The sequence below is a fragment of the Prionailurus bengalensis genome, chromosome C2 (assembly GCF_016509475.1).
Source record: "Prionailurus bengalensis isolate Pbe53 chromosome C2, Fcat_Pben_1.1_paternal_pri, whole genome shotgun sequence".
Classification (NCBI taxonomy): Eukaryota; Metazoa; Chordata; class Mammalia; order Carnivora; family Felidae; genus Prionailurus; species Prionailurus bengalensis.
This window is the reverse complement of record NC_057350.1, coordinates 70,437,902-70,454,738: the sequence shown is the minus strand read 5'-3', so window position 1 is coordinate 70,454,738 and position 16,837 is coordinate 70,437,902. Positions and strand designations below refer to the sequence as shown.

At 42.6% G+C, this 16,837-nt stretch overlaps 1 protein-coding gene across 20 annotated transcripts in view; it reads right to left on the bottom strand.

Annotated features, from left to right (window-relative positions):
• The window catches only part of KALRN (kalirin RhoGEF kinase), a 677,424-nt gene that overhangs the window by 179,624 nt on the left and 480,963 nt on the right, over positions 1-16,837 (bottom strand). For 6 of the 20 annotated variants that reach the window (XM_043594374.1, XM_043594376.1, XM_043594378.1 and 3 more), the window contains exon 34: positions 10,214-11,660. The exons of the other annotated variants lie outside the window; for them this stretch is intronic. In XM_043594374.1, the coding sequence (XP_043450309.1) occupies positions 11,598-11,660 (63 nt within the window). In that variant the 3' untranslated portion in view covers positions 10,214-11,597. Of the gene's footprint in view, positions 1-10,213; positions 11,661-16,837 lie in introns of those variants that run through there. 20 annotated transcript variants of the gene reach the window in all.

Here is a 16,837-nt window from a genome sequence, read left to right as displayed (position 1 = left end):
GTGTCAGCAAGAAATAAATCCTTGTTGTTTTAAGCCCACCAATATTTTCAGAGTTGTTGACACACTATAACCTAGTTTATCCTGATAAATACATCTACTTTAATTCTCTTCTTTGGATGGAACAGTCTTAGGGAAGGATACTGGTAGGACTCCAGGAACATTGAGAGAGTGGTAGGAAAGATAAAGTTAAGAAAGGGAGAGAGTTGCAATGGGGCCATTCTGAGACAAATATGGACATATACAAATTGAATGCAATTTGTGTAAACCTACTGGATTTTATTATTGTTGCTGCTGTTACTACTGCTACCATGATTATTATTATTAGTTCTATTATTATTTTTTTTAACAACCTGAAGATTACTGTTATTACATGATATGACTCATCCTTGGTGTTGGATAAAGACACAGAGGGAGGACAGATCATCCTAGTTTTTGGATCCCTCAGGCTAATGCAAAAGCTATTCATTATACATAGTGTGAATTTTGTTCTTTGAGTATTTGTATTTCCTCACACAATTGGACTACATAATTCTTCTAGTTAAGGACCATATTTTATATTCCTTGTGTATACTTTGGAATGGTCTTAAAACTCAATAAAATCAAGCTGAAGGCCAGCTTCACTTGCTATTAGGGAATTTGCATCAGATACCATTGTTGGCCTTCTCTTAGGCTGACTCACAACAAGGGCATTAATGCTCGCATTTGTCATTTCCTGGAGTCTTAGGAATGCTTAATAAGAGTCAAGGGCATGGGGGTGGGGCAGGGCGGGGGAGAAGTGCATTTTCAATCAACATTATTTTTACTTTTATTTATTTATTTTCATGTTTATTTTTGAGAGAAAAAGAGAGAACGAGAGCGTGCATGTGTGTGCACGTGTGTGGGGGAGGGGCAGAGAGACAGGGAGACACAGACCTCAGCAGGCTCCAGGCTCTGAGCTGTCAGCATAGAGCACAAGTGGGGCTCAAACTCACTAACCATGAGATCACGAGCTGAGCCGAAGTTGGACGCTCAACTGACTGAGCCACCCAGGTGCCCCCAGTTCTATTTTTAGAACTTTATTCCTCATTGGTGACCAACTCAGTAAAGAAAATCAAGTGACAGACATTTTTCAAATTGACTTCTTAGAGCAAGTGTTTCATTTTTCTTGAGCATGTGTTTTGCTGGGTTTATTCTCTCTGTAGCTCCTGGCCCTTGGTGCTTTTCCTTTTTTAATCTTCCCATTTGCCATTCTTAATTAAAAATGCTCTACAGAGCTCCAAAGGCCAAGTGATTCATTTAAAGTTTCATGACTGGTAATACAATAAAAACTGTTGAGAAAGGAGTTGGCATTTATCAGAATCCTTTGAATTGTCAGCGACCAACCTCATGGTAGTTTCCCACATGTGGCTGTGCAGCCAGGTTCCCCTTTGCTCCTTGGATTATGACCCTGCAATTTCTTTGCTAAATTTTCAATTGGTTTCCTTGGCTTTCAGTCTTACATTTGAACTTTGCCTGTACAATCACACACCAGACCTGTCTTCTACTCTTGCATTATCTGGATGGAACTCAAGCATCATGATCCTGTTTTTGCCAAGAATGACATTATTCTGTGGAATGCCTTCCTACTCCCTGGTGGTGCAATGCAGGTATTTGGCTGCCAGTCTGGTTGCATTAAAGATGTAGAATATTTCTCTCTGTCTTTCTGCACACTAATGCTCTACATTATGCAATTGGACTTGCAGTCCGTACTATGTGTCTGGCACTGGTATAGGCAGTGGAGATACAACAGTGAAAAAGTCAGACAAGAATACTTGCCCTCACAGAACTTACCCTGCAGCAATGACAAGTCCAATTCCTAGTATGATCTGACATGGATCCTATAAAACTGTCCTGATTCCTTGTCTAGATAATGATCTATATCTGCATGTAAGTTCAAACTTACATCCATTTGCATCTTTTTTTTTTTTTTTAGTTTTAGTTTACAACTAAATTTTCATTGAAACAGGCCAAAAGACAGTTGACCCATATCAGGTATGGTCAGAAGTCCCCTGCCACACAGGCAACACATGTTGCTCCAGGAAAATAGAAAGTAACTAAGTGCCACATCTGATTTCTCACAGCCACACAGAAAATGTGATTTTGTTTGTCACTTTATTTGCCACCAATTGGCTCCTGGACCAAAAGCTGAGCTGCAAGGAACTTGTCCCATGCGGCCCTTTTCCAGAGGGCCTAACCAATGCCATTTGAGACTAATCTTTCTAAATAGCTCTGGGAGACAACTCTCTGGACTTGATTGAACAGTGTATCTCTCTGGAGATAAGGCTTAGCATTAGATAGAAGCTATCACACAACAAACGTGTGCGTGTGCACATGCGCACAGTAGTATCTGAGCTCCTCTCTCATTCGGCTTCAACCTCAAAAGCTTGTCTCTCAAGGGCAAACCCATAAGTGGGAGGAGACAGCCAGCTTCTCCTTAACCCCCAAGTTTGCTGTCTACATTTAATGAGTCCTCAATAAGGTCTGGGGAGTGGAAATCGGGAAACTCCATTTATACCACAACTGTAACTGAGCCATCTTCCTGTTGGCAAGGACTCAGATAGAGGTTGAACATATCTATTATTTGCACCCAAGAAATAGATTCCTATCTCAAGACTTTAACAGGAATTTCCGGACCTCTTCAATGGGTCTCCTGGGGCCCTGTGCTGTTTGTGATAAAGAGAACCAGGACTCTCTCTGCCTTAGTACTGGTGACTGAGGTTTGTCTCTAAACAGGTATAGTTGGAAACTATTCTTCCTGCTGCTGCTAAACCTTTATCAAGCTACACTTAAGGCACCCTGCAGTCTACTGGGAGCTGGGGGAGGTAATGAAAGGGAATTGATATTTTCAATCTATTAAGGATAAAAATACTGTGACACTTCTCATGATCTGCAATGCCCCTTGGAGCTTCCAGACACTTATGCATACTGTATTCCATGAACTCTTGGTTCCTAGATTCATTTTATATTTGGACCATATATGGGTTTACATTCAAGGATCTTATCATGTGAACTTTGAGAGATGTTTGGAAATAGTACAGGTGAGGTCCTTATCAGTCTGAATGGAATATAGGTTCCTCTGACCCAGCCTAATACCACATCAGAAAGGCTCCCTTGTACTGGTAGAGACCGAGGGAGTAGTCTGGGGACCCATGTGAATTCTAGGGCACACTCTTGGGCATCCTCTTGGTTCCAATGGAGGCATGAAGGCTGGGGAAGAAGCCATCTTACTTGAGAGCTGCTATCTGTTCCTAGGTAAGACCACTCCTCCCCACATCTTCATGTTTGACTGGGGAGTAATGGAGAGAGATTTCTAAAACCTTGTGTGTCCTCCTACTAGAACCCTCACCACCACCACCTCCTCCAACACTCACAGCCTCATCACCACTATGTGACTTGGGAGTGAGTATAATTTCATTATACTCTATATCCCTGTTCATGTCAGTCATTAGAACTCAGACCCTCCTCTCACTTCTTCCCTCACCCCCTCCACTCCTCACCTCCCTCTGAAGTTATACTTTTCTGTATGGCATATATCATCAGCTGGCACTTTACATATTTTACTTATTTGTCTGTATTCCCACCAGAATGTCAGCTCCATGAGGGTAGGAAATCTCTGTTTTGTTGTTGTTGCTGTTGTCTAAAATAGTGCCTGGCAGAGTAGGTATTCAATAAATATTTGTTGAATGAGTAAATTATGTGATGGATATCTAAGTATTTGTTGAGAGTCACCAATTACTGACAACATCCATTTTCTTGTTTTTTTTTTTTGATGAATGACCCCCACATTGACCCCTTGGATGTATTAGTCTTTCCCAAGTCTCTGATAGTTGAGGGGACCATCTAGAACCCAAATCATCACATTACTTTGGGCATAATCCTTGACATGCCTCCCCCATGTCAAGCATTTGCCAAAGAGACCAATATGTCCAATGTAACTATTGATGCTATCCCATCCCAACCCTCTACATTCTCCACCTCTACTTGTATATGCATTCTTATATAAGACATTTAATCCAGGAGAAAACAAGCCAGATTTATGACTATTATGGCCAAATATGGGGCCAATAGCATGATGGGAAATGGGCATGTGGGATGATCTAAGCAATCGTGCTTGTTACACCATCAGACACAGTGGGCTAATTACCTTCTCACTTTAATTTTTGAGTCATTCATTCCTCAGAAGCTAGGAATGCTGAGTTGATCGCGTCTCCTAGAAGCCTAGGTACCTGCTGGCCCTATCAACAATCTTGGACTGTGCCATGAAGCTGAAATGTCACCACTTATATTATGCAACATTAACCAATCAATTGTGCCCTACAAGGGGCCCCCTCTTTAATGACCTATTCCATCTCTAAGCCTGAGAGTACTTAGATTGTTTGTGATGGCTGGGCTTGGAGGTCTACATCTATGGCTCTCCAACAAATCTGTTGGTTGGATAGTCCCAGAAATACCAAAAAATAAAGCAATATGTAACACATTCAACACCAAATGAGAATGTAGGAAGAGTCTGGAAAGTACAAAGCCTCCTATTTCCATCTTAACTTCCATCTGGTCTTGGAGGAACTGAACTATGTAAATCAATTTTATCACTGACTTGCTCCTCTCAGGGCCAAGAAGCCCGCGCAAGTCCTCATGAATCTATGCGACACCAGAGCAATACTTGGAGTGCCATATTTTGGGTCACTCTCTGAGTAAGTGTGCCAAACCAATGCAATCTAAATCCTGCTTTTACATCAACTATGTTTCAGTTCCCACTCCCACCCTAGTACTTCTTTTTACCCTGATTGGTGCCATAACAACTGGGCAAAACTTGGCAATACCAAATCTAAAAACTCTAGGTTACGCTTGGGTGTAAGGCCCATTAAAAGGCCACCACTAATAGATAACAGAGTCCTTGGATATTCTTACAAACAGAATGACACTCCTTCTTCCATCATCCCAGAAACTCGAAGGCAGATACATAGAGACCCCATCCCCCATCTCTGCTATTTCTGAATCCTCTAAATTCTCTCTGTGTCTACCACTATCCATGACCACACCCACCCACAGTATGCCTGGTTACTTTATCATGCCACTAGCACGCTTGATAGTCACTGGTAAGACTGGATATAGCACCTGTGCTGTGAAAACCCCCTCTAGGGCCAGGAGAGGCTTGCAGAGCTGGCAGAAATAGAGTTCACGAGACAGATATGAGATTTAGCTGCATATCTGCCCCAACCCCCTCTCTTGGGATTCTACTATCTACAAAGCCCAGAGGGGGGTCAGAGCCTGAGCAGCTACTTTAAGGTGCTGCACATTCAGGTGGCCCAATAAACAGGGGGAAGGGTGTTAGTGGTATTCTTTGAGTCACTTGGTCAGCAGAACTACAATTTTATCCTTATCCTTCAGCTGTACTTTTGGTTTTCTAAACTCATCTTCTTTTTTGGATTATGAATTTAGAATTTAGGGGTGCCTGGGTGGCTCAGTCAGTTAAGGGGCCAACTTCAGCTCAGGTCATGATCTCGTGGTCCCTGAGTTCGAACCCCGCGTTGGGCCCTGTGCTGACAGCTCGGGGCCTGGAGCCTGCTTCGGATTCTGTGTCTCCTTCTCTCTGACCCTCCCCCATTCATGCTCTCTCTCTGTCTCAAAAATAAATAAACGTTAAAAAAAATTAAAAAAAAAAACAATGTATTTAAGGGCTCACATTCTTACAAAATCCTTTTTACTGGCCTTCAACACCTTTCTATGTATAGGTAATTGTGTATATATCCACACACAAACATGCACATACACATACATTGTTGGATTGTGGTCTGAATCTCTTCTTCTCATGGACTCTCTAACACTGACCCAACTAATAGAATCTTCTGCATCTCACCCCATCTCCCCCAGATCCACTTGTTTTCTTATTTGCTCAGTCCCTGTGTTGTAGTGGGCATGGACTTTTTCTTAAGGAATAGTCATTTTTATATCATACTTTGGACTCTAAAACTCAGTAAAAACACATTCACACTGGATCTTTCATCAATATGGAATTTCTAATCATATAAGCTTTATGACCCTTATATAGTCAGTTTGTGACAGTCCATGTGTGGAAATCAACAGCAGATTGTAGATCCTATACTGTCCCCTGTTACCATGCTTTTGGGCTGCTGATGCAGATCTCCATGCGAGCTCAAAATAGAGAGCAGTGCTCCTTCTCCATCCCACTCTTTTCCTTCCCAGGTACATCTTTTTTCCTAATGATGCCTATTTTATGTTGAAGCTAAAATAACTCATCAGTTAGCTTTAATTAAGCATACAGTGAGTAAAGAGAATGAAAATGGGAGAAACTTACATGGGTTTATAATTTGCATCCAGAATAGACTTGAATGTTAATTATTCTATATAATTTATAGAGTGATTCTATTATATGCCATGTTCTTTGAGGACAGGATTAGTTCTAACTCAATCTTATAGCCTGTTCAGTGGCTCTTACAAGGTCTGGTCACAATAAGTGCTTAATAAATGCTTATTGAACCAATGAGTGGTCCCAATGGCACTACTAAAGGAAGATGTCAGAATGTCAATGGGTTGAGGGACAGATGAGGGAAATTTTAGAAATAAAACTTTTAAAACCTTGGGCTCTTGGTTGATCAAAAACAGTATGGAAGTTGAAAAGAGACAGCTCTTTGAAACCCAGTGTCTGTGAGATTCAGTGAGAGACTTCACTCTCTCACTGTGAGGAATCAGTGCAGGACTGGAGAAAATCACCAGAAGAGCAAATACTGGAAGGGAGAATTTTACCTTTCATGCCCATGTTTTGTTTTGTTTTGTTTTTAAATATATATTTGAATACCTGGGAAAGTGATTCACCAGCCATCAGATTTAACAAAACCCACTCTCATTTTGCTGTGTGCTTTAGTGATACAGAAAATTTTCAATTATCTCTGCTAATGGAAAGGAAGCAATGGTACATATAATCAAAATGCCATTTCTATTTGCCTTTGGAAGTATTATGTGTGCTTTTCCCCCAGCAGGTTTGCTTTCATAATGATCAGTTCTAGCTTAGGTTAATATTAAAATGAGTTAGCATTTTCTATGGACAATAGCTGGTAGTAGAAGAGATGTGTTTACGGCAGAGGAAACTCATGCAAGGCTTAGTATTTGCCACAGTTAATCGCCCACATGGATGATCCACTTGCAGCGAGTGGGATTTTAAACAGAGCAAAAGGCAAAGAGTGACTAGATGTCCTGGATTTCAATGACCAACGGGTAGATGGCCAAGGAGGAAACCATAGCTAGCATTATGAGAAGTGTTAAAAGAGAAAGAACACTGGACTATTCATAAGGCCACTAGGGTTCCTTGATGCCCAAGGGAGGTCATATAACCTCTTTGTGTCTCAAGTTTCCAAAAAATGTGATAATGACACCTATTCTGTCTACCTCACAAGTTAACTGTGCCAAAAGAGGATAGTGGGCTAAAGGACTTGTAAAAGTATTAAATGCTATGAAAATGTAAAGCACTATTAGATAAGCAATGAAATATTATTGTTTCCACCTTTCCAGGAACTGTCCCTTGCCCTACCTCTTCAGTGCTTGGGGCCTCAGGCTGGGGTTTCTGAAGCTTACCCCAATTAAAAATAGTCCCCTTTCTTGATAGACCCCTGCTCTTCAAGGATAGCTACTCTGATAATATCCATGCACCCTAGTGAATGGATGCATCCTTTTTTGGGTAACAGGGACCTTCCATCTATAATAGATTAACTTGGTGGCTTTAAAAGTGTGGTCCCTGGATGAGAAGCATTAGTATTACCTGGGAATTTGTTAGAAATGCAAATTCTTGGATCTACCCCCACCTACTGAATCACAAACTCTGGGAGTGGGGCCCAGCAATCTGTTTTAACAAGTCCTCCGGATGAGTCTGATACATGCTCAAATTTAAGAACAAAAAAAGCAAGCTAGGAATCAGACTCTGGGACATTCCACTGACAAACTTATTTTTCTGCAGGAGGTAGGGGAAGGCTTATGGGACTCTTCACAGTGCACAGTGTGAGTATGTGGGTATGTGTGTGTGCGTGTGTGTGTGTGTGTGTATGTAAATGATGATCTGGAACATCATTTTCTCAGGTAGGTCTCTATCCCAACCACCCTAAAAATGCATCCCCACCTCAGAGACTGCCTACCCCTTTCTTGATTTACTTTTCTTTGTAACACTTATCACTTTCTAATTTGCTGTGTTATTTACTTCTTTACTTGGTGGATTGTCTGTCTCCCTCTCAGCTAGAAAGTATACTCCACAAGGGCAGTCCATTTTGTCCACTGCTGTGTCCCCAGCTCTGAGAACTGTGCCTAGTGGACTAGCGGACACTCAGTAAATATCTGTTGAATTAATGAGTGAATGAATATCTGCTGAAACTGGGAGATGAGGAAATAGTGGGGTCAGACCAAAACACCGAAACACCTGCGAGCATCCTTATTAGGCAAGGTTGCTACAACATGAGAGCCTTGCCTCTCTGCTCCTGCTTTGGGCTCTGAAATAAGTCTATAAATATGGGTTGAGTATATGCCATCCTTGGGGATTTGGTTCACTATACTCTTTATCATTACAAAATGTGCTATCTGGATTCTACTAGACGGGCTAGTGTACTGATTGATCAACATGTTTATCTGGCTGTTTGGGGCTGGGGGCAGTCTATGTTTGTAGCAGACTACAGTGTGATGTGGCAGGGAAAACAGTAGTCTAAGAGTGAAAAACAGGAGTTCTGAGTTCTAGTCCTCTGCCCCTAACTCGCTGTGTGGTCTTGGGCAAACTGGGTAGCTATTCTGGGTCTCATTTCATTTGTTGATCTCAGTGATCTTCAAGGTCCCTTTCAGCGGTTATTATAGATCCATTGATGAGTTACTTGATTAATGTATGTCTCCTCTACTGGTAAGCTCCCTGAGAACGGGGTGAGTCTATATTTGTCCACCTAGTTCATAATGCCCAGTACTTGCAGGTACTAGGTATTTGCTGAGTGAGCAAATCCCTGTGAAAGCCAGATGGTGATCTTAGCCTCATCAGCCTGTGCTCTGCATAAGTCACAGGGACATGGATGTGGCCACAAAGACCTGGCCTGGAAGAGACCTCCAATCACACAAGGAAGAGCAGGATACTGGCTGTGCTCGCCCCCTACCCCCAGGGCATACAGAAGGTGCACAATTCATTAAGGTGAAGACCGTGACAGTACACAGGGGAGAGCCCAAGCTGGCACTGGGCCATCAGGCCTGTGGTTTGAAAAAACATGGATCTGGAGATCAGAGACCTACATTTGAATCTCAGAGCTGCTATTTTCTAGCTTTATGACTTATCGTGTAAGTTATTTACTTCTCTTAGCTTCAGCCTCTTCAGCTGGAAAATGAAGACAGAACTGCCTGCCTCTCAGGATGACTGTGAAGATTAGAGGAGATGATGTATATCGGGTGCCTTCCCAGCATCTGTATGAGAAACGTGCTCAGTAAATGGAAGCCTCTTTGTCTGGTTCTGCCCTCCTGACCCGCCCCCCGCCCCATGAGGTTTCTAACAATGCCTGCTTCCCCAGAGAACCAGACTAAGTTTGTTACCAGCTCATGGCAGTGCCCTGGCCAGCCCGGCTGAGGGGAATAAAGATTGGGATAAAAAGTGTTTCTCAAAATATCTACCTTCAGAAATATCGATTTTCTTCTTTTGCTTCCAGTTTGCTTAATGAGATTTGGAGATTTCTGACTTGCTATGGCTAGAGAGCAAAAGGTGCTATTTTGTAAATAAAATTTAACAACACTATCTTTTGAATGTGCTGAGATTTATCACTGAACAAGTTTGAACTTTGCTTGTCTCTCTTTTTGGCTGCCTTTGTCTCTCCTTCCACCTTGCTCCCCCCCACCCCTCCCTGGTAGAGTGAATGCTACTCCTGTTCTTGCCCTGCCTCCTCCTCTCTCCCCACCATACTAATCTACTACATATAGCCATCTTTCTTCTGGAAAACAAATTCTGCTGCTAGGCAACCAGAACACAAAATTGCTGTGGTTGACATGATTCTTATTAGTGATAGCAACTGCAGAAGTGCCGCCATGACGGCATGCCACATGTATGCTCACTGCGTCTGTCCCCAGCTAGACAGACCTTTCCAGAAAGTGGGATGGGGTGGATTCTTGGTAGAAAATTAATGGCCTCAGCACTCAACAGAGAGTATTTATAAATCACTGTATATCAACAGCCTGCTTTAGAATCATTTTATTAGAACACATTCATGAAAGTGACATATGGAAAAAAGACAGCAGCAATTCTCAGTCATGCAAATGCCCGTGTTAAGGTTCTCCATTGGATTAAGTTCAAGTACAAAGACAGTCCTTTCCTGAGCCAGGTGCAATTCCAGGGAGTGACACTGTGAATTGGGCGCGTGTTTCCTCCACAAAGTTCAGAACACTGAACAAGTCCCATCCTCACAACAAGATTGCGAGGTACATGGAAGTGTAAACTTTCAGGATTTTAAAGACCCCTTTACCCAGCCCTCCCCCATAACCCAGCTGGAGGAAGTAAGCCCAACGTGGGGCCCTCTTAGAAATATGGTTTAGTCTATTGAAAATAAAGCAGTGGGCCTTAAAAAATTAGAAAATGAGTATATATATATACATATATATATATGTAGGTAATGGAATCCTCTTTCTTGCCTTGGTGTGGGGTTTCCAGGAAACTCTGTTAGGGGATGGGGCTCTCTTGAGTGTCTTGGAAGCTGGAGGGCTTTTTAAACTTTTAACTTTTTATTATGAAAAATTGCAAACACATACAAAAGTGGAGAGATGGTATAATGAATGCCCATGAACTGACCATCTAGTCTCAACAGTTACCAACATGCAGCCAGTTTGTTTCATTTATTTCTTCTCCCTCTTCCCATCCCCCACCCCCCACAGGATAATTTGGGAGTCAGGAGGGTGGTCTTTGAACCACAGTGAGGTTAGAGGAGCCAGGAAATTCCGACAAAACCTGGGCAGGCTGACACAGAGAGAACACTGGTTGGGGACATGGTTGGGCCAATGTTCAGGAACCGCTAGAGTTAACCCTCCTCTTCTCTACCATAAACTACCCCTTATTCCTCCTCCCTCTTTCTCATGATGTGGGGGAGGAGGGCTAGATTAGAATGATGGGTTTTCCAGGTCAGGAGCCACTGACAATAGAAATGTTCAATCTGGACAAAAACTCCAGAGATAAGTATGTCCCTTGGATGAGCATGCCCACTCACGTGGCAGACGCCCGGGGCGAAGAGGACCTGGGGTGCCTGCTGTTTGGATTGGGAATCAGGGGGAGTGGCTTGGGTCATGGGGCCTCTCACAGATCCCTACCGTCCCACCATTTTCAGCTTTGGAGAGAAGCTCAGCAACCTCGAATCGCACCTGGTAGAGAAGCAGGGAGCCCGAGGGGCAAGCCCATGGCCCAGGGGGGCAGATTTTGCCTGGAACATGTTGCCCTCTGAGCAAAGGCTGTACCCCACACCAGCCCTGCCAGAGCAGTCTCAAGAGAGGTGGGTGATGGGAGTCCAGGTGGGAGGTCCCAACGGCGGCACGGCTAACCCGGTGAGCTGCAGGGACAAGTCCCAGGCTGCGCGCTAAACGTAAGTGGAGAAAGGATCTCCAGGTCCCAGGTGCCACCGAGGAGCAAGGTTGCCATCCTGTTAAGAAAAGGGCCGGGGCTCTGTGATTTGCATATGACTTTGCAAAAATCTGCACGAGATCCCGTAGCCCTTTATAGAAAACAGAGTTAAATCATCAGTGCAACCTACTGTATTTCTAGCAACCCAATGCACAGAGTGCAACCTGGCAGATACACCATCATTTTTTTAGAAGAGGAAATGGAGGGAACACAGTGCTGTGTAGGAGGACATTCCTTGGTCTGAAGGTTCAGAAGAAGCCAACCAAGTCCAGGATCCAGATGAGGATCGCTGACTGGCCACTTTCACTAACTCTGGCAGGGCTCAAATCCATACACTTTTCCTCGCATTAGATGCTCGTTGAGCAGTCCTGTGGTTTCCCAACATCCCACACATAAAAGCAGGAGGAGAGCCAGGAAGAATATAAAGAGAGATGCGTTAAATATGAAGTCCTAGTGACAGCGATCATTAGTGTTTATTTCATACCCTTCTGTTGTGTTTCTTTGTTTCAACTCTTTTAGGATCCCTGTGCCCTGCCAGCAAGTCTCACTATGACATTCATTTGGGGGGAAAGAAACTGAGAAAAGTTTAACCATTTATGTAGCATGTCTTTGGCAGTAAGTGACCTAAAATTCCCGATTTCAAGTATCTCCAGGGTTCGTGACATGTGGTAATCTGTGATTTTTCCAAGGCATGTGGTTGGTTTGTGAGGCCACATGGCTGGCTGAAGGAGTGGATCAATGGGTGAATGAGGGAGCCTTCCAGAGACCCAGCTTCCATATTCCAGTGTGGCCACACCTACTCTACTCAGACACCAGAAGCAATGGAATCGTTTCTTTAATAAAGGCCCCTCAAAGAAAGTCAACTTCTAGTGCTATTGGAGGTGTGAAATATTCTAAAAAGCAATGGCTCAGCCAAGAGAAAAGTCCAAGGTAAATTAAAGAGTATGATCTCATATTTGACTGTGGCTCAGATTATGATGCTAAAGGTTCCATCATACTTGCCATATAGAAATGAGAAAACAATCTCAAACTCCCTTAGTAAGAACTCCAGCCAGCCAAAAACTGTTCGTTAGGGAAAGAAAACACTTCAGCATCAAGGTAAAATGGCAGTTACTCTGAGCTGTGAGGAAGATAGGGGATACTTAGAATTCAGAAAGGAGAGGAGATTCTGAAGAAAGCCAGGAGCTGTACATATGCATTTGTGAAGTAACTCATAGAAGGTGCTGGTGACCACAGAGTTCATCTTTACTAAGGCAAAGGGTCTTAGGAATTTTATATACATTACATTAATAGGGAGGTGGGGCAGAGGGGTGGTATCTGATGTCCTGATTAGTTAGTTCCCCACACTATAAGTTACTGTCATTACCAGTTTAATGAATAGATGTGCTATAAGATCTGGAGAATTTAGTGGCAGAATTTAACAGTTTTATAGATGCTGACTTTGACATTTTATTCTTTACACAGTTCTTAAAATTCTGAAGGGAGAGACAGTTTTTAAAAATATTTTTATTGTCATTATTATTAATAGCTAATATTTGTTGAGTGTTTAGCACATGCTAGGCAAAGAGCTGAGTGTCTGGCTTGCATCATTTCATGTATTTTGCACCACAACGTTATGGGATAGGTAATACCATTACCTCCATTTTGCAGACTGAAGCCCTGAGAGGCCCTGCCCAGGATCATACAACTGGCAAGTGAAGGGGGTGAGATCTGTACTGTGGTTGGTTTGATTCCAAGGCTGTCCTTAACCATTGTGCTACGGTGGCTCCTGCAAAGGAGAATTGATCTTCCTAAGTGATGTCTGGATGTTTGTGGATTCCCAAGGTCTTGGAAAGCATCTCACGTATTTTGTGGATCCATCTTATCCTCAAGGACCTATCTAGAAGAGGTTTGGGTCACTTCATTATATATATATATATATATATATATATATATATATATATATATATATCCATTAGGTCTTGCAGAAGAATTTTTACCCCCTTTTAAACCTCAAGTTATAATTGTCTCTGTGCACCTGCACATGTCTGCTGGTTTGATGTGTGAGACATCTAAGAAATAAATGCATGTAGGCAAACTGAATGCTTGTTCTCTAAAACCCTGAGAAAATACAGACACATTCATATAGGAGGCTACTATTTTACATAGCCCAGTTGGTAACTTCATGAAAGAGTAGTGAACACCAATGCATAGCTCTTAACTTCAAAAATGACAGCCGTTCATAATCTCTTTGAGATGATTTTCTAAGAATCATCATTAAAAAGAACTAATAAGAAAAGTTTAAATGAAGGTGTGAGGAGAGGGAAAGGCCATTAAATTTGTTTGAGATGATAATTATTTCTATTATTTAGAAAATATCTCTCAGCTTGGAATTCATATATATGTTCCACATCCAATCACCCTATACCTTTGGCATTTCAATTCAGTAGGCCAGGGTAGGGCCTGTAGTTAGCTTTTAGATATATTTCCCTCATAATTCTGTGGGATGCCTGGTTTGGAATCCTCGGCACACTCCATCGCTGGAAAACCTGAGTGTTGTAGTGTTTGAACTGCATTTTCACAACCGACAGCACACACTGTCCAGAAGTACTTGTCTTTGGCATTTTCCATGAGGGGCAACAATCAGTGAGACCCACTTCACTAGAGCAGTAGCTTTTATTAACCAGACCTCCTCATTATTCTTTTATCTTTAAGGAGGGTCCTATGTTGATATTTCCCCTATCTTCCACTATTCAGGTATAGACACCCTTTTTATAAATACTTTATATAATACAATGTAGGCTCCATTCAAATACTAGACACTCGTGACATGAGCTTTCTGAACTACCGGAGATGTTCTGCAGACCCTGGGTGCATAAGAGACATCATTGGACATCCAGTGGTATAATAATAGCCACAAATGGGGAACATATTTATATATTATAGATTTAAACCCTTTCTTGGTCCATAAAGAATTTGAGACAACTATTTGGCAATATGTTTTTAAGTGCATCTCCAGTTGGCTGTATCTTCTGATGTTTCTCTCTGATGGACTGGGAAGCCAGTGAGTCAGAAGTATGCCTGAATTACTACTCCCATAGTTAAGACATAATAAAGAGCCTCTTCCACATTCCTGACTCATGCCTTGTTTTGCTACCCAGTGAGCGATTGACACATGGGATATAGGGAACATGGAATGTTCTTGGTATTTTAATGCAGGTGTGTTTTACTCAGATGATCAAGGGGGAAATGATAGGACTTAGACCATTTGGGTAAAATGTTATTTTGTGTGCTTTGGCTTGAATTATCCAATTGTTTCCCTTAGTGAGCTTATCCAGTGGAAGGCAGTGTGCATAGTGGACACCAGCAAGACTTGGGTTCATATCTATGTTCTGCCATGTTCTGGTTGTGTGACCTTGGGCAAGTTATTGAACCTCTTAGAGTGACATGTTCCTCATCTGCAAAATGAGGATAATGATACTTACCTTGAAGAATTGTTGTGAGGACCAAATGAAAGATTATAGATAAAATGCCAGGCTCATATTAAGAGTTCAGCAAGAGAGGCAGTTGTCATTGTGAGCTGTTTATGCTCTGAATGGCTTCCTTAGCAGGCAGCCTCTGTGCTTTCCCTGGCCTTCCCAATTGTAGCAGGGACTACTTAGAGAGGGACTATATCTCCCCCATTAGATGGGGCAGCAGGGGGCGGGGGTATTATCCTTGATGGGGACTTTATGTGCCCTCTTGTTTCCATTATACACAGGGAACTCTGCAAATACTATGTTAACTGGTTTAAAAGAGGCTTTCTCTACCCCCAAATTTCAATGTAGAGCCCAGACTGGAAATTTTCCTTGATGTAGCCATCAGAATCACAAACTGCGATACAGAGTAGTAAAAATATTGAATCGTGCATACGGGAAAGATATAAACACCAGAAAGTATATTTTTACTTCAGCTCTTTTTTTAAGGATTTATTTTGTGACTTTCTTATGTGTTCTTTCTTGCTTTCTACTCTGCCTGAAGGGTCTCCTTTTGGCTTCTAGATGTCTGCTGCTCATGCGGACCCCAGGGTTCCTTATCTAGGATGCTGTTAGGAGCTACTGAGAAGGACCAACTGGCCTGGAAGGTGGCACAGAGTTATGCCCTGCTGTGCTCCCTCCCAAGTGACAGGCCAGGCTCTCCCCACCTCAGGAAGGCCACCCCCGTGAAAGAAATCAGTCACAGGAAGGAAGAGTTCATCCCCCTGTATTTCTTCTTTCTGCTTTTCCCTCTGCTCAGGGAACCCTCTGAGAGCACCATGGAACCAGGAAGTGTGGGAGAAACATCCTTGAAAATATTGGTTTCATGTAATTATTTTTTTTGTTTCAAGTTCAGAAAGTTTAGAAATTGCCTCTTTCCCAAGAATTCTTATCAGAAAACATTCCCTCTACACTTAGACTGTGGGAGTTGAAGGGAGAGAGGGAGGTGAGGGGCTGGGGAAGAGCTGGGGTTTGACCTAATGATGAATCTCGTGTTTGAAACCTTGCTGCCCACGCAGGGTAACCAGTTTCCTTCCTGGAGGCTCTCTGTGTCTTCCTAACCTGGGTCCCAATATCCCCACGCTCAGTCACTCTGAAACCCCTCTGGAATTACAGGGGCTTAAAATCAAACTTGAAACATGTCTGCTTTCTGTCTCTCACACTGTGTATCTCTTCATAGAATCTCCTCATGAACTTGAAAGTGTAATTTCAGCTCTTCCTTACCTTTTCCATGCTTCACTAAATAGCTGCATTCGGGGGGAAACCCTGATGAACTCATTCCCTTATCACCCCCAACTGCCCACCCCCTGAATTTTCCTTCTCTTTCCTTTCACTGTCCAAGGTTCCTGTCCTTCACAACCAAAGTTTCCAGCTCCTCAGCTCGCAACCTTGGCCCATCCTACACATCAGCCCAAATTCACTCTCTGGTCACTTTCCCTCCTCTCAAGATACTGAGACATTGATCACCCTGTTTCCTACCGGGCACCTGCTTGTCCCTTGTCTTAGGTTCATGCTGAGGGTGGACCTAAGCAACCATTTAATAATCATGTTCTTTCCTGTCCTTTAAAAATAACATCTAGTAGGGTTTTCTTTGTTAATAAAAGTAATTTTCTTATAGAAAATTTGGAAAAAGCCACCATCCAGAAATAACCACTATTTACGTTTTGGTGTATTTCCTTCATATATACATACATGCACACAT